General features: G+C 40.7%; 2 protein-coding genes across 17 annotated transcripts in view; one reads left to right on the forward strand and one right to left on the reverse strand.

Annotated features, from left to right (window-relative positions):
• The window catches only part of RARB (retinoic acid receptor beta), a 513024-nt gene extending 499417 nt beyond the window's left edge, over nt 1-13607 (forward strand). For all 14 annotated transcript variants that reach the window (XM_039523137.1, XM_039523135.1, XM_039523136.1 and 11 more), the window contains 3 exons: nt 1373-1577; nt 3190-3348; nt 12216-13607. In XM_039523137.1, coding sequence (XP_039379071.1) covers nt 1373-1577; nt 3190-3348; nt 12216-12412 — 561 coding nt within the window. In that variant the 3' untranslated portion in view covers nt 12413-13607. The remainder of the gene's footprint in view (nt 1-1372; nt 1578-3189; nt 3349-12215) is intronic.
• A 73-nt stretch (nt 13608-13680) lies between these two features.
• TOP2B (DNA topoisomerase II beta) overlaps nt 13681-26008 on the reverse strand; it is a 127119-nt gene continuing 114791 nt past the window's right edge. For 2 of the 3 annotated variants that reach the window (XM_039523124.1, XM_039523126.1), the window contains exons 28-36: nt 24076-24273; nt 23586-23730; nt 21388-21546; nt 19425-19629; nt 18534-18616; nt 18087-18197; nt 15617-15739; nt 14408-14505; nt 13681-14167 (exon numbers count right to left, since the gene is read on the reverse strand). In XM_039523124.1, the coding sequence (XP_039379058.1) occupies nt 14006-14167; nt 14408-14505; nt 15617-15739; nt 18087-18197; nt 18534-18616; nt 19425-19629; nt 21388-21546; nt 23586-23730; nt 24076-24273 (1284 nt within the window). In that variant the 3' untranslated portion in view covers nt 13681-14005. The remainder of the gene's footprint in view (nt 14168-14407; nt 14506-15616; nt 15740-18086; nt 18198-18533; nt 18617-19424; nt 19630-21387; nt 21547-23585; nt 23731-24075; nt 24274-26008) is intronic. The other variant, XM_039523125.1, reaches the window with a different exon arrangement.

A 26008-nucleotide genomic window follows, 5' to 3' on the forward strand; every position in this document is an offset into this window, starting at 1 on the left:
CAGGTTGTAACTTCAAACATGCTGAAAATATTATAACAGAAGAAGAAAAAGTTGGGCCAGCTCTGCAGACAGTCTGTCACAAGCTCAGAAGTGAGTTCCCAGGCTGGCAAAGGAAAGGAGCACTTGCAGAGGTGTTAAACTTGGCCACTGGGGGATGGAGAACTTTTTGTGTTGATCTCTAGAGATCCTTCTACCCAGCTCGAGGGAGTGGGCGCTGGTATGCCTTCAAAACCAGGAAGGGTCACCAGGATAGAAGGTCTTTGAGGGCAAGGGATATGAAGGGGGAAAAACCTGGGATAACTTTAGTCTCTGGGGGGCTGTCTCCTTACACACCAAAAGAAAAATGAAATAGCAATAGGTTCAGATCCTTCCCCCATCAGAGGCAAAAATCCCACTGACTTGAAATGGAGGCACGAGCAAATTCAATATTTGCATCTGTAGCAAAGCTTTATGGGAACAGAGATATTTAGATGAACAAAAGATGAAAATCATGTTATTGATGGGGCAAGTAATCAAAATACAGTCACTGTAACAGCATATGATTTTTCACTGAAGTGACTGCCCAGAATTAATTTTCTCAAATGGGAGGGACAGGCTCAGGAAAGTTTTTGTCTTTCCTTATTCATAATATTTTTGAGACTTTTACTTGGAATTGGGCAGTTATATAGAACCAGGAGCACCGCCAGCCTCTTTGGCGCCTTAGGTGGTGGAAGGTCCTGTCCTCGAAATGGCACCCCGACAGAGGGGGCAGAAGGTCCCGCCCCCGAAATACCACCGACGACCAGGGCGGCTGAAGATGCGGTCACCACCCCCCAAATGTTAGTGCCCTAGGCGACCGCCTAGGTTGCCTAATGGGTTGCACCGGCCCTGTATAGAACAGATCCAAAAGAATCATTAAAATGTGTATAAGCCCAAACACAAGGCTGGTGTGCTGTTACTGATAGGACCAAGGACTATATGTTAGGAGTCAGAGTTGCAAGGAAACAGCACTGTACATTTAGGCTGATAGTGGGTACTAAAGGTTTGTTGTGTATCTGTCAGGATAATGTGCATGACTTACACTAACCTTGGGAACAGAAGACTTGTGATCATTTTGGCTAAATGGGAATTCATGGGAGAAGTTGATTGGCCTAGAAAATTGCCAACTTTGTAAACATTATCAGAAAACTGGGCATTTTCATTTTGTCTCCATGCACTTTGTAATAATGAATTTTGGCAACAATAGCACAAATCTTAACTTTATGTAATAAATATTGTGGGGTATATGTGGCCTCATGAGTTTGCTGTGTCACAAAAGCTGTCTGGACTCTTCATGACAAGTCTTTTCCAGGATGAACACATCAGATGTCATTCTTTTTCCCTCCTCCCACAGATCCTTAGAATTTGCACAAGATACACACCAGAGCAAGACACTATGACATTTTCAGATGGCCTTACCCTAAACCGAACTCAGATGCACAATGCTGGATTTGGTCCGCTAACTGACCTTGTGTTCACATTTGCCAACCAACTCCTGCCTTTGGAAATGGATGACACAGAAACGGGCCTACTTAGTGCCATCTGCTTAATTTGTGGAGGTATTGTACAGCGTGAACTTGGATTCTTTAAAACCAAATCCATTAGGATCTTTCCTTTCTTAATAATTGACATTGCTAAAATATGTAATAATTATATATGTAGATAATATATATTTAAATTAATATATATTTATTATATATCTGTGTAATATATTAATTTCTATATGCAAGTTATATTCAGGGCTTTTCATTTGGCCAAAGTTTGTAGTCCTTATACAAGTAAAATTGCCATTGAAATCAGTCAGCTAGATCACTGGGAGTTTTGCCTGAGAGAGGACTGAAGGATTTATCCCATTGTTTTTTTTTTATTATTTATTGTAAACTATGTATGGTATTATGTGCACACAAAATAAGCTAACCATTTCTTTTGTACGAGAGGGATTTTTAATTTTTTTATCCAACTGCTGTCTGTAAATATGTGTACGTGTGTGTGTGTGTGTGTGTGTGTGTGTGTGTATGTATGTATATATATATATATACACATAAGCACACACACATATAGACAGAGAGATCCTGGGCTCAATCCTCCTTTACAAAATTATAATTATGAACAAGATTTTACACAAACAAGTACACTAGTGGTGCTGACTTGATTTCGACTATGACATATGTAAACAGGCACTCTCAAGTTAAAATCTAGTCAGTTTCAGCTGCATCTGAGTGTCTCTGCCAAATTTTACTACTCTTTTTTAAATAATGCTTTTCTTTCACCTTTTACTGTGCAAAACTCTGAAACTGACTTAAATTCAAAGTATACACTTAAGTGCTGTAAAATGTGCATAGCAAACAAAGTATTTTTTTCTCTAATTTCTTTCAGCTATAATACTCTTAGGTGTTACCCACAGCAATAGCTAGCAAAAAATTTTGAGACAGAAGTGTGATTGTTAAACTAGTGGTGCATCTTTAATATAACTTGAGCTTAATTTTTATTTAAATATTTTTCTAAGCATAACCCATCAGAATAACTGGTTTTCTTAATGTGAAACATCATCATTAGTGTGAGTGGCAAATCAGAATCCTTAATATTTGGAGTCAGGTTTCAGAGTGGTAGCCATGTTAGTCTATATCAGCAAAAAGAAGGAGGAGTACTTGTGGCACCTTAGAGACTAACAAATTTGGAGTGACATTTGTTGTAGTTCAGGCTAGTGCTGCCATCTGCTGATATGCAAAGGTAATTGACTTGCTCTTGGATCTCATGATCAAATAACCAAATGTAGCCTTTTAACTTAGTTGAGTCACATTAAGTCTCATTATAAAAATAAACACATACAAAATTAATTTTGAAATGTTACATTTAGCAGCATGCTCATCCCCTGTGGAAGGAGAGATGGGAAGCAGCGTAGTAAGGGTTTTGCATTGCTCATATTGTAATCCCTCCAAATAACTGAGGAACAGCGCATGGGTAAGATACGAGGAGACTCGCAGCTTGTTCTCTTTAGGCAGAAGGATGATGACTGAAAGAAGAGACACAGGGGTGAGCGTGAAAGAGGAATGAACTAAAAATAGGGAGAGCTACAGAGTTTCAGTCAAGACCATGGAGGAACCTCTTGTTGTTTGAAGGTTGTGAAAAACGTTAGATTTATACCAATGGCAGAATTTTTATTCTCTCCAGACCGCCAGGACCTTGAAGAACCAGCAAAAGTGGATAAGCTACAGGAGCCATTGCTGGAAGCACTGAAAATTTATATCAGAAAGAGACGACCCAACAAGCCTCACATGTTTCCAAAGATCTTAATGAAAATCACAGATCTTCGCAGTATCAGTGCAAAAGGTATGGTGTCCCCTGGCATCGTTGCCATCACAGTATCAGGAGACAGCTGGCATGTAGAATTGGATTTACGCATTTTTAAAAGAGCAAAACTCCCCCTCTTATTTTTCTTTGTTGGGAAATATTTAATTCTTTTTATCTATGTGTGTACAGCAACCCTCTGTAGATATGCATGGTGCTTTAATATTACCATGCAATTTATACTGAAAATTAGATTTTGGGTAAAGATGGGTTAGGAATGAAATTATGCATCACCAGGAAGTGTCTACCAGTTATTTTAACATCAGAATCAACCTCTGAACTGGCCTTTGTTAATCTTCTTTTGTATGCAACTTGTGGTTGATATGTTCTGTTCAACCATCTAACTGCTACATCGAGGGTGACCAGGTATTGCAGTCCACCCTCCAGTCTTCTAATTGTGCACTCTCTCCACCACGTCTGACCTCCTGTATTGCTGCCCTGTAGTTGAACTCTGAAGACTGGGCTAAGCCAAATTTCTGCATTGTAGTGACCACTCTGTCACTCTCTAGTCCAGGCTCTGTGTCCAAGGTTGCAAACAGGTGGATGCAAGTTAGAGCTTCTGAAATTCATCAGCATGTCTTGTCCAGAGTTGCTGCCACACTGTGAGGATGTAGCTGTTGGCCCGGATATGCCATTGTTCATCTGAAATTGGCACTAGGCCGGCAGCACTGTACATGAGTGTATGAACAGCTGCTGAAAAAGAATGTCACAAAGTCAGTCTGCAGGTATAGGTTTTTCTTCTGGAGGTAGGCAGATCTTCTTATAAAAAGTGTGCAATGCTTGTTTATGCCTATTAGGATCATTTTCAGCCTTGTGTACAGCAGGTTGTTTTCCTCTGACATCGCCCTCCATGCAGTTTTAATGGTAAAATTACATCTCATTGAAGTTTTGAGGGATCTCTATAAGCCAACACTCACACATAAATTAAATGTTAATGTGTGGCTAAGGCACTAATGGTACAGATACCAAGATCAAGTAATTCGCCTAACACCTATCAAAGGTGCCTGCAAGAATGCAAGGAAGTTGGCACCGTTCTGGTGGATCTGTCAGCTGGCATGTGTGTCAATGAGAACTGACCGCCAAGTTGTTGCAGGCTATTTCCTGTTACCCATGGTGCAGCTTATCATGGAAATAACAAATTGGAGGTTCATCTTTCAAGCTGGAGACAAAGCTAGCCAGCTTAGGCGTCTCTGTAATAGACTCCCACAAGGATTCATTCGAGCTCCTCTCCTTTTCAACATATACACTTAGCCTGGGTTGTTGGTTGGTCATAAGTATGTATATGTGGATGACATCTGTCTCACTGATGTGGGAAATGATCTACATGATATCGAAGGGTCACTCAGCCAGGACACGAATGCTCTGGCCATTTACCTTCATCAGTTACATTATATTACATTACATTACATTAGGTGAGTCTAAGACGGTGGCCACAACCTTCCATCTGAACAATCGACAAACCAATCAGTCCCTTACAGTCTGTGTTGAGGATTGTCTGCTCCTTTTCCATCCGGCTGTCACTTATTTAGGAGTCAAACGGGACCGCAATCTAATGTACTGGTCCTATCTACAATGCTTAAAGAAAAAGATCATTTCCATAATCTAGCAGGAACCACCTGGGTAGCAGAGACAAATGTTTTATGAACCTTACTCCTGGTGCTAGTATTTGGTCCAGTGGAATATTGTGCAGCAATTTTGGGGCAGAAGTTCAGAGCTGAACACAGTCACCTCTGTTTCTAGTTGGATGCAGCCTAATTGAATTAGTACATCACAAGTTGGTTTAAAATAGAAAATCTGTTTTTCAGGGTACGTCTACACTACGGGATTATTCCGATTTTACATAAACTGGTTTAGTAAAACAGATTGTATAAAATCGAGTGCACGCAGCCACACTAAGCACATTAAATCGGTGGTGTGCGTCCACGGTACAAGGCTAGCATCGATTTCTGGAGCGTTGCACTGTGGGTAGCTATTCCGTAGCTATCCCATAGTTCCCGCAGTCTTCCCCGCCCCTTGGAATTCTGGGTTGAGATCCCAGTGCCTGATGGGGCAAAAATCATTGTCGTGGGTGGTTCTGGGTAAACGTCGTCAGTCATTCCTTCCTCCAGGAAAGCAACGGCAGACAATCATTTCGCGCCCTTTTTCCCTGGATTGCCCTGGCAGACGCCATAGCATGGCAACCATGGAGCCTGTTTTGCCTCTTGTCACTGTCACCGTATGTGTACTAGATGCCGCTGACAGAGGCGATTCAGCAGCGCTACACAGCAGCATTCATTTGCTTTTGCATGATAGCAGAGATGGTTATCAGCCATTCTGTACCGTCTGCTGCCATTGTAAATTGGCAATGAGATGACGGTTACCAGTCCTTTTGTGCTGTACCATCTGCTGCTGTCATAGGTGCCCCTGGCTGAGATCGGCCACGGGTGCAAAAGACAAAAATGGGAATGACTCCCCGAGTCAATCCCTCCTTTATAGTATCTAAAAATAGAATCAGTCCTGCCTAGAATATGGGGCAAGTGTACTAGAGAACCAGCGTATCAGAGAACCAGAGAGCACAGCCGCTCCGTGTCAGATCCCGCAGAAATGATGAACTGTATGCCATTCACAGGGGGTGCCCCTGCAACAACCCCACCTGTTGATTCCCTCCTCCCCCAGCCTTCCTGGGCTACCGTTGCAGTGTCCCTCACTTGTGTGATGAAGTAATAAAGAATGCAAAAATAAGAAACAGTGACTTGTTAGTGAGATAAAATGAGGGGAAGGCAGCCTCCAGCTGCTATGATAGTCCAGACAGGACATTAAGCAGTGTGGGGGAGAGGAGCCCAGCATCCCGCTGCTATGATAGTCCAGGCAGAACAGAATCTTTTCTTTACACATGAAGGGCGGGGGCTGATAGAGCTCAGCCCTCTGTTGCTATTGAAGATGGTTACCAGCCGTTCTGTACCATCTACTGGGAATGATCAGGAGTTTTGTTCCCAGGCGCCCCCAGCCGACCTCACCGGAGGCCAGCCAGGAGCACTTACGGGCTGATGATGAGGACGGATACCAGTCCTTTTGTACTGCACCACAGTACACACAAGGCTGATGATGACGATGGATATCGGCCATATTGTACCATCAGCCACCCATGGGGGGAGGGGCGAGGATGCTGCCGTTGACTGCTGCAGCATTGCGTCTATCAGCAGCATTCAGTAAACATAGGGTGACATTTAAAAGAGTCGAGAGGATTTTTTTCCCTTTTACTTCTGGGGGTGGGTGAGGGGGGTAAATTGACGAGCTATGCCCTGAACCACCGCGGACAATGTGTTTGACACTACAGGCATTGGGAGCTCAGCCAAGAATGCAAATGCTTTTCGGAGACTGCAGGAACTGTGGGATAGCTTGAGTCCTCAGTCCCCCCTCCCTCCCTCCATGAGCGTCCATTTGATTCTTTGGCTTTCCATTACGTTTGTCACGCAGCAGCGTGCTGAGTCCCTGCTGTGACCTCTGTCTGGAGATTTTTTAAAAATGCTTTGGAATTTCGTCTTCTGTAACGGAGCTCTGATGGAACAGATTTGCCTGCCCATACAGCGATCACATCCGTATGGTCCATGCTGGAGCTCTTTTTGGATTTGGATTTAGGACTGCATCGCCACCCGTGCTGATCAGAGCTCCATGATGGGCAAACAGGAAATTATATTCAAAAGTTCGCGGAGCTTTTCCTGTCTACCTGGCCACTGCATCTGAGTTCTGATTGCTGTCCAGAGCGGTCAGTGGTGCACTGTGGGATACCGCCCGGAGGCCAATACCGTCAATTTGCGGCCACACTAACCCTAATCTGATATGGTAATACCGATATTAGCGCTACTCCTCTCGTTGGGGAGGAGAACAGAAACCGGTTTAAAGAACCCTTTATATCGATATAAAGGGCCTCTTAGTGTGGACGGGTGTGGCGTTAAATTGGTTTAACGCTCCTAAAACCGGTTTAAATGCGTAGTGTAGACCAGGCCTCAGACAGCACCAAAAATCTAACAGATGCAAAACTCCCCTAAGCACGGGTCTGATGGACCAGATTCCTGGATCCAAACACTCCTGAACTTTAGAAACTTAGCCCACCTAATTCAAACTACCCTGTTTTTCACATACCTGAACTTCTTATTGAAAGTGTCTGAGAAACCGTACATTTTAGTGGGTCTGCCAGACAGAATAAATACATGGACACACAATAAATTCTCTATTTACTAGTAATTATTGGTAGTTGAATTCTTCCAGTAGGCAGGATCTCTACGTGTACACAAGTAAGGGCTGGCTCCTACGCCATTTGGTGCACCTCAGCTCCAAGAGGAAATGGTCTCTAGCAGCTAGCTCTGAAAAGGAGTATGAACAACTTGCAGCATGTCTCCCCAACATTACTCTTCCTACACACCCTGAGCCACCCTGCACTGAGATAGCTCTAGTCCTAAGCACAGAGACTGCACTGCTTTGGCATCCACTCTGCCAACTCTGATAAGTATGTGATTGCATCCAATGTCAGGCTTTGATTCTAGGGACCTGATACCCATCTCCTCAGCTTTACATATGTGTAACTGCATTAGCTTCAGTGGCGTTAGACCTGACTTACACCAGCGTGAGAGCAGAGGCAGGCCATAAATCTCCAGTTGAACAATTAGTGCACTGACCCATTACATCACCTCTTTCCCAGTTTTTAGTGGTCAGTATTCTACTTTCTTGAAAGTTTCCAGCCTCTCTCTCCTCCCCTGCAGATATCAAAAGCAATGTTAGGTTTCCTTCAGTTGCTAGATTTGTCATGAGATTTCTGTATGTAAACTAATGGAATCTGTTATACTGATTATTTTTTAAAAAACTGACTGCATTTGTATTTGACAGCATGCCTCAAAACTTTTCCCAGTCAGATCCCAGAAAAAAAGTCAGCATCTTAGTATAGTTGCTTTCAATTAAAATCTAAGTTGTCATAGCTTTAAGACAACATGGATCTAGGTTAAGAGGTTAGAATTCAGTTTATAGGGTGAAGTGAGATTTATATGCTGAAGTGAGAAGTTAGCCTTCTGGCTTGACGTAAATTAAAAGATCATTCTAGAGGGAAGTTCCAGAACTGGAGTAGAAACCAAAAGTGGTCCTCAAAGACCTACATATCATACATAGTTTAATAAAGCTCATAATTTGTTCATGAGGGTGAAGTTCAGAAAGTTAATTGTCTCTCATCCAGCTAAAGTCAACGTGTAGCAATATAAGGCTACAAAAATGTTTAGGAAAGGTCACCCAGTCTACCATATGTGGTTCTGGGAAATTTTGTCTTATTTCCACTTTTCTGTTTTTTTACCATAGCAATTCTTATCCATGCAAGTTGCATCCAGGCATCTATATCCAAAATTGAGATTTTCAAAACACCAGCTCAGTTCCCCCCAAAGCCTGTAGGTGCCTCACTTTCCACTGGTAAAGTCCCCTTAGGGCCTAAATTTCTGCCACTAGGCATGCCTACAGCTGCCGCAGTCCTAACATAACTGGTTCACATATAGACTCGATCATAAGCCGGTTCATTTATAAGGCGACCCCCCCCCCCCCCGATGGATAAGTAAAGATGGAAATTTTTTATAACCCATTCATAAGTCGACCCTATGATTCAGCGGTCAGCAAACTTTGGCTCCCAGTCCATCAGGATAAGCCGCTGGTGGGCCGAGCTGGTTTGTTTACCTCAAGGTAAACCTCAGTAAACAGTGTCCCGGCGCGCCAGCTGCTGACCCTGACGGCTCTGGACAGCAACTGGTGGGAAATTTTTTTGGGGTGGAGAAGCTGGGGGTCAGGGGAGTAAGCCCTGTGACTACCTCCCCCATATGATCCCACCCCTAGCCTGGGACCCTCACACTCTCCCCATTCCATCCCTTCCCACCTTATCTGGGGTGGATGTCTCTGGCCTGGCTGGAGCTGCTCCGGCGGGCCAGACTGGGCGGCGTGGCCGCAGCATGTTCCAGTGGGCTAGACCGGGTGGCACGGCTGCAGCGTGCTCTGGGGCCTGGGTGGTGCAGCCACAGCCTGCTCTGAGGGGGCGGGGGCCTAGCGGCATGGCTGCAGCCTGCCAGCCCCCAGAGCTGCAGCTGCTTTGGAGGCTGTGGGGAGAGCAGCGTGGCCAGAAGTTGAGAGAGTCTGGCCCTGCCTCTTCCCTTTCGGCTCTGCTGCCTCCCCTTGCACCCTCGGTTGGGGGGGGGGGGGCTGTGTCCCATCGCTCCCTCTCTATACCCATTCATAAGCTGATCCCCCCGTCTCTTTGTTACTAAAAAAAAAATCAGGTTATGAACGAGTAAATACAGTGGGTATTCCTCCCATCTTGTCCGCTGGGCCCAGTCTGGTAGGCATACTCTGAGGCTAATTTGGTACATGTCTATCAGACTGAGTCCTACATAAAATATCCACCAACATTTATCCCAGTGATTAGAGCGATACTGGTGTTCAAATTCCCAGTCTGCCTGTTCCTATGTAGCAGGAACTTGGGTCTCCCATGACCCAGAAGTATCCTAACCTGGCCATTTGGTCTCTTCCTATACGACCACAAGGGCTTGAAAGCCCAAGACACCAACATTAGAACAGACTTGATGAACCCATATAATAGTGGGTCTGCCTCCATCCTTTGGTTGGTGGAATTTTATCCTGGATGTTACAAACCATCCAGAGAACGGCATTCACAGGTGATATGTCTGAAAAGTGTAATACGCTGTCTGTGGACAATGGCCCCAGTAGTTGGTAGACTGGCGTGACTGTAAACATCTGCATTACAAATTAAGTCATTCCAATATGATGTACAATGGTGGCACTTTGTGTGGAAAGCTTCTAGCTTTGCCAAGTCTGAGTGGCATACTGGCAATCATACAACAGTACAGAGAGGATACAGCTCAAATAGATTCTGAACTTGGTTGTCGTGCTGAGATTATGTTGCTTCCATATTCGTTGTAAACAACCCATGGCAGATGCTGCGATGCCAATCCAATAGAGAACCTCCATGTGAGAGTTGGAGTATGCTGGCTTTTATAAAACCCATTCTTAAGCACCTAACTCTCCCCTTCCATTGTAGCAGGCACCTGGATGCCTAACTTGGGGATGTGAATTCGACTTGATGGCAAGGCTCTTAAAAGTTAGGTGCTGCAATGCTCAGCCTAAGTTCCCCTTATGAATCCCACCTTCTGTATATACCTATGAGCAACAGAAATGTATTACTATGGTAATTGAAAAGGGAAGGGCTTTTCAAAGGAGCCTAATTGCCTTAGGCGACTACAAAATCTCCACCATTGCTGGCTATTTAAACCCAATGTACTGTTATCAAAGTTGCTTGAATTCAGGGTAGTTCTAAGATTTATTTGGGGGGTTATACAAGCAGTGAAGGAAATTAAATCCATTGTTCTTTTAAGCTGCAGGCATGGAGAACTTTCCACATAAGAAATGTCATACTGGATAAAACAGAGGCCTCTTTAGTTAATTCTCTTTTATCTGATAGTGGCCAGTACCAGATACTTTAGAGGAAGATATAAAGAAATGTTAGTATATAATTATGGAACAACCTATAAAACAGAAGGCAAGTTTCTGCCTATCCCATTAGTAATTGCTGAATCATGCGCTGAAGCATAGAGGGCTTATTAGCCCTTTTTTATTGTAATGCTTTCTACAGTGCCATTTCTACATAAAAATACAGTTAGTTCAGAGGAAACTGGTGCTATTACCTACGAAGTTTCCAAGTACTTTAAACTACATTCGCAGGGTATTTTATTGCTTAGTAGAGTACAATCCTTTTGTTAGGAGGGATATGATGATATGTTAAAATAGTTTCTATTTCATGGCATATTATGACTTCAGGTTGGAAAGAAGTCAGTGTTTAACCTGTGTTTTTCATATTTATAGTTTCTAGCACTGTATTTTGTAGTCTCTTATATTTAAAATGTCAAAAAGCCTGTGTCTGTTTATCATCCTGTTGCAGAGGTTGCTGTAGTGTTGAAGGGATTAGAAACAAAACCTTAGAGTAAGTAGGGAGTGATGTTTTCTTATTTATTTTTGTAATCAGCTATAGAACATCCCTAGGAACAGACTAGTGGAAATACTTGACGTGAGAGTGTGTGTATGTAAAGCAACTCCAGCAAAAACATCAGAGTGCACTCTGCTGCTAAACAAATAGGATTTTCTGAAATTTTAAAATTAGGAGCCTTATTCTGATCTCATATTGTTGTAAATCAGAAGTAAATGGCATAATCACAAAGGAAAAGAGCTGAATCAGGCCCTGTGCTTTAAGGCAAATTTTGCCCTAACATAATATTTTACATCCTTTGCTGCTGCAATACATGCAGGGGAGCTAAACTGATTATAGATCAGGACATGCTCCTAGTCCTTTAATTAAATTTGATATTTTGTAAAGTTTTACCAATTTGGATGATTCTGAAGAGAAGTTGAAAACGGTTTTCTTTCTCTAAAAAAAAAGTTGCTGGTCAGTCCCTTTACCCATCCTGTAGCTTGTATTTGCTGGTATCTTTTATTTTGAAACTTCACAAAATGTTCAAAAGGAATTGATCTAATATTGCTTTTTAGTGACAAATAATTTTGACTATTTTTAGTATAGTTAAGTACTGCTTTTTTTGCACTACTACAATTTATGAAATATTTTGCTTATAAAACCTTGTGCAACTCTGAAGGACATAAACAAACCACTGACCCCAAAATCTTGTAAGCAAAATATTTAATAAATTGATTACAGGCAAGGAGTTTAAAATATCAAACAAAGATTTCACAGTCTTGAACTGGGATTTTTGAAAGTAACAATATTAATATGAACAGCCACACTACTGGTAACCAAAAGGTTTTTTCTGTTGTTTTTAAAGGTGCAGAACGTGTCATTACATTGAAAATGGAAATCCCTGGATCAATGCCACCACTTATTCAGGAGATGTTGGAGAACTCTGAGGGACATGAACCACTGACACCAAGCTCCAGTGGAAATACAGCAGAGCACAGTCCTAGCATCTCACCCCGCTCAGTGGATAACAGCAGTGTCAGTCAATCACCACTTTTGCAATAAGACATTTTACAGCTACTTTAGACATTCCTAATACCTTACGTACAGGGATGAAAAAAGCAAGAAAAACATTTTTACTGCTGCTTAGTTTCTGGACTTAATATATATATATATATATTATTAAAACTCAAAAAGGACCAAGACGTTTTCATATGTATCAGTATATTACTCCTTGCTGTTTAAATTCTTAAAACTAGAAAATGTTTGAAACTCTAAATCAGCCATTTCAATCAGCAACAAGAAACTAGTTGAGCTTCTATTTTCTCTTCTGAACAACCAAGACTGTATGGTGACAAGACCAATCTCAAACTTTAAATTCTGGTTACATTTCTGACGACTTTGTACATACAAATGTATGGCTCTACTCTCTATACTGGATGTTTGGTGCTTTCCTTTTTTGTCTTGCATATCTAAAAGGATCAGGACAGCAAGTTTATAAAAACTGGACTACTTGTACATGTCCAGATAGGAACATTTAAAAAGACATTCTGATTTAGTTAGTATGAAAATGTGTCATTTTTGATACCTCAGTTTGCATCTCTTATTCCATCTCCTTCCCCATAAAAGTATTCAAAAAATCTGCACTAGCAGAAGGAACTTCTGTATCAGTGTAACTACCCAATCAGTTATTCAGATGTTATTTGTTCTACTGTTAATCTCACTTTAAATTTTAAAAAGTGGTTTATTACTTGGCTGATGACATATCTACACATTTTTTTAAAAAACTACATTTTTTTTCAGTGATAGCCTCCAAGGCAGAAACACTTTTCAGTGTTACCATGTTTTTGTTTACTTGTTCACAAGCCATTAGGGAAACTTCATGGGATAACCAACAGGCTTATTCACTACTTTTTGAACTGGTGAGTCTAGTTTATTTCTTTAAGAAACTGGGCCAGGAGTTTGGCTTTCCCAGCAGGCTACCACTAGGACTTCCAAAATACATGGGGGAGAGAATCTGGCTTCTTGACCTTGTTAAATCACCATGAATCAGAGTGAAAACAGTGGTAAACTGATTAAAAAAGTGTCAGTTTCTTAGGTTTCATTTAAAGCACTAGTGGATTTTTTTTTTATATATATATATATAAATATATTCTAGCAAGTCTGTGATGTACTTTCACTGGCTCTGTTTGTACATTGAGATTGTTTAACAATGCTTTCTATGTTCATATACTGTTTACCTTTTTCCATGGAGTCTCCTGGCAAAGAATAAAATATATTTATTTTAAAACTGTGTAGAAGCAGTACCTGTAGTCCAAATCTTCACACAAGACTGACAGTTTTCCATTTTTAATGTTTAAACTTCATTTCAAAAAGCAGGTCTGCAGTTTGCAACCATGACAATTAAAATGTGTGCTTTAGCACCGCTGCCTAAAACATTTCTACGAGCCAGTCAGACAAATACATAACATTTCAATGAGTAAAAAAGATCATAAAACTGTAGGTGTAAGAACAAAATGTTAAAATGCCTACACACAATAAAAACCATCAATTACATCATCACATAAAATAAGTCAAATGTACAAAAGTCTGCGACAGAAGGGACAAAAGGACAACACAAGATATTTGTTGGAAAATGTTTGTGTGCTCTTTGGGCACTTAATTAAACATAGTAAAATCATCATCTTCATCAGACTCTGCAAAATATTTCACTTCTTTTCTAGCCCGACCCATCCGGGGCTTAGATGCTGGTTCAGAAGCAAAGTCTGACTGAAAGATGTCTACATCAGAATCCTGGTCAAAGGAGGCTTTCTTGGATTTCTGAAAAAGAAAAAACCCATGATGCCATAAAAATATGGAATTCTGGCATTCACATTGGAAACAAACATTTCTATAACATCTAGATTCTAGACCTATCTAAAATCCCAGTTCAGAGTAATGATCAGATTTAGACATTTTAAAATATTGTAAAAATGCTTCATGTGATACAGAAAATAATAGCCAGATATCAAGAAGCCAAACCTTGTCCTTTTCATGCAACAACAGACTCTCTGAACTGACCTTGCTTGGGGCTGACTTGGGTGTTTTCTTCCCAGGGTTGTATTCACCTTCATTTTCAGAACCAGATGCTTTCCTTTTCTTGGACCCTCTACCCTTTCCTGATTGAGAAAAAATAAAATAATTTTACTGCTATTAAAGAAGTGACATCGCTTGGTGTTCTGAATGTTAGCAGATCTATTTCTAAAACAGTTTAATTTCATCCAAAGGCTAAAACATTCTACAGTTTTACTTCTACCTATAAAAAATGTAAGTAAAATGCTACCATTCTGCCACTCCAGTGTGTCTCACTTTCTGTTTCATACCTTTAATTCTGCTTCTTTGAAACTATCATCTTGTCATAGGAATCTCACTCTTGCATTTCATGCACTCAGTTCAAGACAAGGCAGTGCTCTACTAGATCTACGGCTGTTGGATCTCTGAGGCGGTGGTAGTTAAATGAGATCTCCATTCTCCTTCCAGGCTATCCATGACCATCTGTCGTCATCATCTATTTAGCGGAATTAGTCTGATGTCTCATCACTGAGGCATTCTTTACATGTAGTCTCTGTGGCTATTCTTTTCGGTCTTCTGTGTTGTATCTACTTAGATCCACTCCCTGACGGTTGAGATCTCCTACTATAAAATTCTACTGTGGCCATAGTGTGAGGGATGAAAGCTGGTTTCCCACTGAACTGATTCAAAGGGCCAAAACCTTCTACACTAGGAGAGCTTTGTTCTTGTCTTTTACTGGGAACATGAGACCCAACAGTGAAAATGGTATCTGAAGAATAAAGGTTCCTATAAGAAACATTAGTAATAATGAAGAAATAGAGATTTTGTGCCATTAAATGAATTTCCATAAAGTACAGTTCACTTAGCACCATTTTACAACATTGTCTATTGTGGGAGGTACCAACAGAATGTGTAATGTTGTACCAATGAGAAACATCTCATGGCTGACTAGTGCATATTAGGAAATGAACACAGTTTTCATGACACTCGGTTCTAGTTTTAGGAACACTTTTTTCATTCATAAAACTCAATTTGACCCTGTGTTATACACAGAAGCTGAGAAAGTCAGACAATTCACTTAATACAACATGCTTGGAAGTGTGAGCTTTAGTGGTGATAGCGTAATATTAGTAAGATATAATGTAGTAAAATTCTACAGATATGTATCTATAGTAATTATATACTAATCCAAACAATGCAATGCACCAAAATCCTTACCTTTGGGTGGTGCAGTCTTCTTTGGAAGGCCAAATTCTGAATCTGAATCAGAGTTTATAATTTCCATCTTCTTCCGCTTGGGAGATCTTTTAGGTTTAGGGGGTATGTCTGAAGCTGGTTTTGCTGTTCACAAAATCAGAGATACTAAAGTTGCTGAATTCACATATTAGGTTAATAAATCTTATAGTTAAGAAGATACTAGGCACTATGATTATAGTATAATTATCATGTAGCACAGGGGTAATCAATTATTTTTTGTCAAGGTCCAGATTTCTTGGTCAAAGTATTGTCAAGGTCCAGACTCCAGAGAAAATAATACAAAAATAATAATGATACTGATAATAAGTAAATAAAAAGATATCACAGACCATTCAAAAGCATCTGGCAGTCCGTATTTGGCCCATGGTCTGCCTATTAACTACCTCTGATGTAGCAAATGAGTAAGTGAGAAGAATTTTCTGTACTTGGGAAAATTATGCCCCTTTACTCAGGCTGAAGCTTTCTCTCTGTTGCATTAGCTGGAGGTCAATTTTTTGTCCTCTTCGGAATTAGCTGCATCAATGAGATTGGAGCTCAAAAACTGAAATGTTTTAGTTAAGACACTTGTGTTTTGTGCGGAAATAACTCACACACAGCTTTGTTTTAAAGTCTAAAAACGGGTTGTTTTTTTTTAAAGACAATGCATCACTTCAGTTCTGAAAAAAGTTAAAATTGTCTGCATCCACGTATAGAGACTTCAAGTGTGCATACTTCTTTTTCACATTTATGGCAGCTGAGAATGTTAACCTCAAAATGGAAGAATGTTCTGTTAGAGCAAACATTTTTCTTTCAACGTTCAGTTTCATTGTTTTAGACTTACATAATAAATTAATAATAGTTACTATATTTCACAAAGCCTAACTGTTTGTGGAGCATGTCCCAAAAAATGACATTCACTGCCCTGAAAAGTTTATAGCTGCTATCAGATATGCCAGGGACTTGAGGGGAAGGATGGGATGACAGCAGTAAGATATAATGTAGTAATTTAGTGAGGGCTAGTGAACAGCACAGCAGAGAACATTTTTCTGTTTGAAGGAGGATATGAAAAAGGAGGGGTGGCAGGAAAGAAAGCCTACAGGACTACTGGGGGTGAAATGGGGAGGCAGGGTACAGAGGCTGGTATCATGAAGGAGTAGATGAGCTGGGTGCAGGAGAAGGGAAGGGAAACACATGAGAGACAAGGGCAGAAAGGTATGGAGGGGCAGAGTTGTGCAGTGACTTAAAGGTAAGGACCAACTAGTTTGAACACCATGTGGAGGAGAACCTTATTTTTCACCATTTTAAGTTAATGTGAGTGGTAAGGAAAACAAGTATCTCATCGCTCACTAAGGCCAAGCTAGCAAAACACTTAAGTATGCATTTATAATAGCTTTGTTAGAGTGGGGCCTAAGTCTCTTACCCTTAAAAGACAGACCCTCTCTCACTGCGCTAGAGGTCCACAGGCCAATACCCCACGAGATGGAATGCAGAAGGAAGGAATTTGCCCAGGAGAAAAAATAGCCCGTGGAGACACAGATCAGAATGAAAATGGGAAGCAGCGACACAAGCACCACTATGAGAGGGTTGCCCAGAAAGATCAGTAGCCTTGTGCCTCACTTCCCCTTCAGAACCATGATTGATAGAGCTGAACCTCCTAATGAGTCTTGGCGCTGGCTAACAGCTCTAAAAAAAATCCAAATGTCACTGTAGGACCAGATCCAGCTGATGAACATACACTTATATGGGGACAATTCACCCATTCTAATTCTCTCCGCAGCACATGCAAAGGCCTTGCAAGAGACCAATTCTGTAATCCCCACTGAAACAAATGGGGGACCCCCAAAGCTTCAAGGAGGGCCTCATCCTCAGGATTCCTAGTATCCAAGAAAGACAACTATGCTAAGTGACATTGACCTTAATCTCCAATTCCCTACCAGATTCAGAGAATCCTGATGATTCCTCCTTGGTGCTTATGTCATCTTTTATTTCTCTTAAGAAACAGCCATAAGAGACCCAAGAAGTGCTCTGAGCTTTTAGATTAGTTGTTTGCTCAGCCCACTGAAGAAGACTTCAAAGCATGAGCACCTTGGAGTGACTACTTCAGTTTAAAAGCGCCTCATGGAGCTTTCTGATATGGACCTAGAGTTTCACTCAGGTCATGGAGCCTCTAATGCCAAAAAAAACCAAAAAACAATCCAGTTCATAAACACCAATCTAAATTTTAACACTAATCCCAGACCTGGAAAGAATTAGGATATGTGATCACAGTGGCCAGTGAAGAGAGAGAGAGACTAAGATAATTAAGGAGCTGGAAGGGGTTTGTACCCTTTGTTCCACACCACTGGGTCCCAAGGAAAGGAACTCCTATTATGGGGATCTGCAGAAGTAATATTATGTAGGAGAACTAAGCTTTCAGTAAATATGTTGGTTTAGTACAAATACAGCTATTTACCTTTTTTAGCAGCTACTGTTTTACTTTGAGTTTTTTCTGTTTGTTTCAGGGTAAAAGAAGATGAGAAAACTGGAGCAGAATCCTCTTCTTCACTGTCTAATTTTGTTGCATCTAAAAGAAAAAAAAGTTCAGTACATGATGTAAGCATATACATTGACTGCATGATTTAATTCTACTAGATATAAAATGTATTTGATTCCAGTTAAAATTAAGGCTATGAAGAAAGTAAATCTGACATTCTAGAGAGCCTATAAGGACACTGCAACTTCTTCTTATCTGTGATAATCCAACAACTACAAAAACTTTTGGCATATGCTTTGTTTTTCTAGCATTATTCTGCCCAGATTTACAGGGATTTTTCTGATTTGACCAAATCTGACCAAACAACCTACAAAGTCTGAGTGAGGGAATGTGTGTGTCTCTATAGTGTTAACTGAGTAAACATACCATCATCTGTCTTCTGAGAATATGATGGAAATGAGAACAGGTTTCCAAAATCTTGATTCTTCTTCTCGTGAGATGTTTTTCTACTTTTAAAAAAAAGAAAAAAAACCTGTATATGCATTGTGCTATATACATTCTAATGTACAGGCACTGTACGATACACTTCAGAGATTAAACTAGTATTGTAAAATATATAGCACTTTTGCTACCTCTTTGCAAAAATTTACCACTATATAACTACTCAGCCAAATTTTTTGATCATTTGACATTATTGGAGAATGTCAGTTTTGCTATTTTTGTCAACCTATTTTGTATACTAAAACTGAAGCGAGGGCATGGTGAGAAGCAGAGAAACTTAGCAATGCCATTTGGCAAGCAGCACCTTCAATACTATAGTAATACTTAGGCCAAACTATGCTTGCTTCCACATTGGTGCATTGGAAAGGTGAGAATATGCTGAGAATCCCTTTCCTGCACTCCAATCCACCTGTACAGGAGGTACTCATAAGGAGGTTGCAGATGCTGTTTAGGACATATGGGTGAGGATAACGTTAAGCTAGTTCTAGGTTCCAAAGCTGGCATGTCAGTATGAGGCTATCCCTCCCCAGTCTCCAAACTCCAGGAAGGGGGGGGTCAGGAAGTATTCCTAGAACACATTATGCTTCACTGACACACTCAAGTGAGATGCACCTCCACCCCTCCCCACCAGGTACAATTTAGCCTTTAATACGATCACTGTGTGTATGTATATTATTAATATGTTAATCCATTGCCCAATTGTCCCCAAAATGATCTCCATGTTTCTGATTTGAGATGGGCCAAAATCACTAGCTCTAAAGAGTTATCTTAAATTAAAAAATAATATTAAAGAAACTATTTGGTTACCGTACTTACTCTGGAGAAGGTTTTGATTTGACTGGAGAGAAGTCATATTCATCTTTATCTAAACTGTCTGATGGAACAAACTCATCCTCTCGGTCATTTATGACCGGAGATGCTTTTACTTTCAGTTCATCTAAATCATTATTATTGTTGGCATCATCGTCATCAGCATCATCTTCCTCTTCTGAGAAATCAAAGGTATACTTGGGTCTTTCAGCTAAGAAAAATGGAAAGCATTTCAATGTAGTTATTATTTGTATTATGGTAGCATTTAGAATCATAGAAGATTAGGGTTGAAAGAGACCTCAGGAGGTCAATTAGTCCAACCTCCTGCTCAAAACAGGACCAACCCCAACTAAATCATCCCAGCCAGGGCTTTGTCAAGCTGGGCCTTAAAAACCTCTAAGGATGGAGATTCCACCACCTCCCTAGGTAACCCATTTCAGTTCTTCACCACCCTCCTAGTGAAATAATTTTTTCTAATATCCAACCTAGACCTCCCTCATTGCAACTTGAGACCATTGCTTCTTGTTCTGTCATCTGCCACCCCTGAGAAAAGCCTAGCTCCATCCTCTTTGGAACCCCCCTTCAAGTAGTTGAAGGCTGCTATCAAATCCCCCCTCACTCGTCTCTTCTGCAGACTAAATAAGTCCAGTTCCCTCAGTCTCTCCTCGTAAGTCATGTGCCCCAGCCCCCTAGTCATTTTCGTTGCCCTCCTCTGGACTCTCCAATTTGTCCACCTCCTTTCTGTAGTGGGGGGGGGGGGCAAAAGTGGATGCCAGTGCCAAACAGAGGGTAATAATCATTTCCCTTGATCTGCTGGCAATGCTCCTACTATTGCAGCCCAATATGCCGTTAGCCTTCTTGGCAACGAGGGCACACAGTTGACTCATATCCAGCTTCTCATCCACTGTAATTCTCTGGTCCTTTTCTGCAGAATTTTGGATTTTGTTGCATCTTTGCTTGCTAGATTGAAGAGCCTTTTGTCAGAGTCCCAATGTGCTAGCCACTTCACAAACAAATAATAAAATAATGGAGTATGCAATCTATGTTTATGGCAAGATGCAACAGGTAGAAAAAACAAACAAATGGTGATTTGGGGGTTGAAAGGACAAGGTAATAAAATTAACAAATTTTGCATAAAAAGCAGAAATCACAGCTTGCCAATGCCTAGCCATTGTCAGATGGTAGTGTTCTGTAGACACTAATAATGCCATCTACATTCATCTCTTAAGGAAGGATGTGAAATCTACCTCTTAAGAGGGAACATAAATAACTGAACCCATCTTCATTCTTTATCATTATAAAGCTTGAGCAAACTATTCCTAAATCCCTAAATTTAAGAACAATTTTCAGGATACATTTCTCAGATGCTGTCTAACTCAGACTGTAGTCTGTTCATATATCAGGAGCTAAATATTTTAGAACAGATTGTGGTTTTTCTTTTGGTAGTTTTATAGTACTCTGCTGCTATTGCCTAGTTATTACAAACCAGTTATATAAAATGTAACTGGTTTGTAATAACTGAATCTTGTTTCCATTTACCTGTTTCATGAGGGTTTTTTTGTTTTGTTTTGGTTTTTTTCTGTTAACTAGGAAGTATGGAGTTCTAGCAGCTGCCAGTCCACACTGCAAAACCTACTATTGTAAATAGTTAATTCCAAGAAATATTCATCTCTTACGGAAGGATGTGAAACCTACCTCTTATGAGGGAACATAAATAACTGAATGTATCTCCTTCTTTAATAGAAAGCTTAGTGTTTTAAGCAGAATTTTAGCAGTATTTTAGAGCAGAATTTACAACACAAGCTATATGCAGGTTATCAAATCCCCTATTCAAAGTAAGGAAAGATCAGGATTAAAGATATTCTGAGAGGCATATTTAAGACTTAAGTTTGCATATTCTGTTCATACAATAGTTCACGTACAGTCATTCTATAATACACAGTGCTTCTTTTACAAGAAAACTGAGTACCTGCAGCTCTTCTAAGCAAAGAGTCCCTTGGAATAATCACAGGTTCATTTTCTTCTAAATCACTTTCAGACTTGGATTCATCATCTGACCAAGGGTTTCGTTTCTTCACTTTTTTTGCAGCAGATTTTGTGGAAGATGGTGTTCTTCTCACCCTGGTACCTAAAATATAAAGTAATACTTAGAACAGGATGGGAGGGTGTTATGCGGCCGGGGGTGGGGGGCGGGAGGGCACAGATTTATGGTGTCTTTTCTTATTCTTTATAATGCCTAAAATTGGCATCCTACATTTTTGTAAAAGCTTTTCTGAAAGGAATATCATGTTCTCATTTCCCTTTTCTTCCTGAAGGACATTTACCCATCTTTGAAGGTCTGGGTGATACAACTTCACAGAAGATGGAAGCCCCTTCTCTTACACACACGTCTCTCCCTCTCTGTCTTTTACTTTCTCATTTTGCATTCTCTTTTTTGTTTGTTTGTTTGTTTATGTAGTAAGATGAGGCCCTGAAACATAAACTCTTGTATCAAAGGCCCAGTCTGAAGCCTGAACCAAAGTACTTCCAGGCACTGCTAAGCAAAAGCTGGGCTGTGCGCCAGAGGCAGGCCCCACTCACAGAAGTTGGTGAGAAGAGGGCTGCTAGAAAAGCAGATGCATCCACATATAAGTGCTAATAAGAGGAACTTGTGCCAAGATGGCATCAGAACACTCCACAGAGATAACAAGAAACAGACAGGTGCATCTTAAAGGCAGAGTCAACAGGACAGCATGATGGATAGATCTGTTTGAAACAACATGATCAAAGAGGGAGACAGCCTCCAATGAGTCAAGGGGCTGTACCTCAATACGTCAGTAGGGATGACTAATCTGTCCTGTAACCATATAAAAGTAGGTCCCGGAGTGCACATCTTTGTCTGATCTAGGGGGCAGTGGAAAGTCCCGCCACTGACTGAGCCGGTCCATTGCCAGGGGGCACAAATTCATATTATGTCCTGTAGAGTCTACGGGAAACTATTACTGTGCTTCGTTTGACAATAAACCCGGCTTGGGTTCCTTCAGACTTTATTCGAGTCTGTGGTCTTTGGGGGTTCTCTTGGGGTTTGCTGTGTCAGCTATCTGCGCAGAGCCAGGACAGCACGCAGAGGGAACACACACGCAGCCGACTGTTATCATTATCGAACAAGAGCAGAGCACCACACCGGTAGCTACTGACAACAGTTTAGTTTTTTACAATCTATTTTTATTTTCTCTTTTTTGCTTTCCTCACCTATTTCTTGTGTCACTAGAAGGTTACATGCTGCTCAGGACACAGACATCCGTTGGTTATTCTGTGGTACCAAGACACAAGTTCTGGCAACTGAGTTGTACGTTCTGAGAACAGACATGCATAGCCTGGGCATTGAGCTGCTTCATGACCCTGCAGCTCTGTATGCATGAACTACGGCCAGTGGTACTGGGACCACTTCAAGAATATGACAGATATCCAAAAAGCTGCCTTTTACTACTCACAGCAGCACATTTCTTCTTGAGAGTCAAGGTGCTTGTCTAGACTCTGGAAACCCACAGCTGTTCTAAGTGCAGCCTTGCCTCCCTGCTCTTCACCTCTACTTCTGCAGTAATCTGGCAACCCCAAAGATTGTTAGAAAGAAGTTCCTTTTTTATAATTAAACAAACATATTTTTCTACTCTATTTATACTCCCAAAACTTAAGCATTCTGGCACAATTTTTTTAAAATCATCTTTGGAAAGAGACAAAACCTGGAAAAACTCAACTCAGTGGTGGTATTTTTAATAAATTACTAGTTACTAAAACCAGGGGGTTAGAATGGATATGATTATGCAACTAACTACAGCATTTACTACCTCGCCTGCTGTCATTGCTACTGTGCTACTAAACTATGGTATAGCTTTTCTAAAGCACTTGGACATAACCTTAGCATGAGAAGCTACATAGTGGTAATTATTATGGAATGTTTCTCCTGTGGCAATGCTTTTAAGAATGCATATGGTCCCTTTTTGTACACTAATATAGTATAAAACAAAAACGGTATGTTTAAGATTCCAACAGCCTCTAACAAACTAAAGGTACAAAAAAAGTTGATAATATAATGAACATAAATATAGTACGTAGCTTTGGCCAGCTGTATATCTTAATCTTATATAATATGTAATGAGTTTAATTACCAGTGTGCAAGTAACTTACCAGGCTCCTTTTTCTCCCTCTTGGGTTTAGGAGTTTTAGACACTGAGACAGATGTATTCAGTGAGTCCTCTCCACCACCCTCTGCTGGCGTTCCACCAAATTCCTCATCAAATTCCATTTTTATTGCTAGAGAATCAAGATCACCCTAAAAATTAAAAAGGTGGTGATAAATCTGAAGTGCAATACTGTGTGCTTCAGGACCAAACTGTAATATATTTATTAGTCTTTGCCAAAGAATAAACAGGCCAATACTGAGACTTGTTGGTGAAAAAAATAGCTGTAAGCAATTACAATAAGCTTGCCAATATAAAGCAACCAGACATTTAGTGCTGTCCTTTTTGTAGACTGTGGGCAATATAAAGCAAAAGTGTCTTTATAGTACCATTGGTTTAGTGGCTTGGATTCTTCCTGTGCTAACTGGTAACGTAAAAAGCAGTAGCACTTCCTACAGAACTAGCATGAAAATGATAAATTAAATATTTTGACTTGCCTTCTTCTTCTTTAGCAATTTCTTACTAGCATCAGCTTTCATGGCAGATGTAACCTGTGGAACTATTCTTCTACCAAATGGGGATGGCATGGTCTCTTCTAACTGAAGTTTCTTCATCTTGGGTTTACCAACTTTACCCTTTATTGGTTTGCCAACCATGCCAGCCAAAATATCTTCTCTTTCTTGAGCTTCTACTTTCTAATGAGCAATAAAGGGAAAGAGAGATATAAGTAACTTGTTAACCACAATTCATATAGACTATAAGGACAGCAGGGACCATTGGGACCACCTAGTTTAGATGTTCTCAAAGGAATTCTCTGAATTAATTTCTGCTTAAACTAGAGCATCTCTTTTACAAAAACATCCAATCTTGATTTAAAAACTTCCAGTGATGGAGAATCCACCACAACACTTGGCAAGTTATTCAACAGTCAATGACCCTTGCTGTTAAAAAACTGCACATTATTTCTAGTTTGAAATTGCCTAGCTTTGACTTCCAGGCACTGGAATTTGTTATATCTTTGCTTGCGAGATTGAAGAGCCTTCTACTATTACATTTTGGTTCCCCACATAGGTACATATAGCTTGTGATCAAGTAAACCCGTAACCTTCTCTTTGATAAGTTAAATAGATTAAGCTCCTTGAGTCTTTCACTATAAAGGAATGTTTTCCAATTATTTAATCATTCTTGTGATCTTCTCTGAACCCTCTCCAATTTATCAACATCCTTCTTGAATTGTGAACACCAGAACTGGACACAGCTGTTGCACCAAATACCTAATACATATGTAATATAATACTCAATATTCCCCTTTTTATACATTGAAGGATTTCATTAGTCTTTTTGGTCACACTGGGAGCTCATGTTCAGCTGATTTTCCACCATGATGCCCAAGTCCTTTTCAGAGTTACTGTTCCCAGGTTAGAGGTCCCCATCTTGTAACTATGGCCTATATTCTTCGTTCCTAGTTGTATGACTACATTTGACTGTATTAAAATGCACATTGTTTGCTTGTTTGTGTAGTGCTGGGGAGGAGCCGGTGGTCGTGGTACATGTAGGTACCAATGACATAGGGAAGGGTAGGAGAGATGTCCTGGAAGCCAAATTTAGGCTGCTAGGGAAGAGACTGAAATCCAGGACCTCTATGGTGGCATTTTCAGAAATGCTCCCAGTTCCACGCGCAGGGCCAGGTAGGCAGGCAGAGCTTCAGAGTCTCAATGCGTGGATGAGACGATGGTGTAGAGAGGAGGGGTTCACGTTCATTAGGAACTGGGGAAACTTCTGGGATGGGAGGAGCCTATACAGGAGAGATGGGCTCCACCTAAACCAAAGTGGAACCAGACTGCTGGCACTAAACATTAAAAAGGTTGTAGAGCAGTTTTTAAACTAGGAGATGGGGGAAAGCCGACTGCTGCAGAGGAGCGTGTGGATCGGACACAGACTTCTCCTAGGGGAGAGTCTGATGATAGAGAATCTCCAGGTTATAGTCAGGAGCAGAGGAATGAGAAGTATAATGTAAGGGCCGGATCAGATGATAAACAGTCACATAAAAAAGAATCTGGCACATCAGAAAAAGGCAGGCTAATAAACAGGGACAAGTTTTTAAAGTGCTTGTACACAAATGCCAGAAGTCTAAATAATAAGATGGGTGAACTAGAGTGCCTTGTGATAAAGGAGGATATAGATATAATAGGCATCACAGAAACCTGGTGGACTGAGAGCAATCAATGGGACACAATCATTCCGGGGTACAAAATATATCGGAAGGACAGAACAGGCCGTGCAGGGGGAGGAGTGGCACTATATGTTAAAGAAAGTGTAGATTCAAATGAAGTAAAAATCTTAAGCGAATCCACAGGTTCCATAGAGTCTCTATGGATAGAAATTTCATTCTCTAGTAAAAATATAACAGTAGGGATCTATTATCGACCA

This window comes from Mauremys reevesii, linkage group 2 (assembly GCF_016161935.1).
Source record: "Mauremys reevesii isolate NIE-2019 linkage group 2, ASM1616193v1, whole genome shotgun sequence".
Lineage (NCBI taxonomy): Eukaryota > Metazoa > Chordata > Testudines > Geoemydidae > Mauremys > Mauremys reevesii.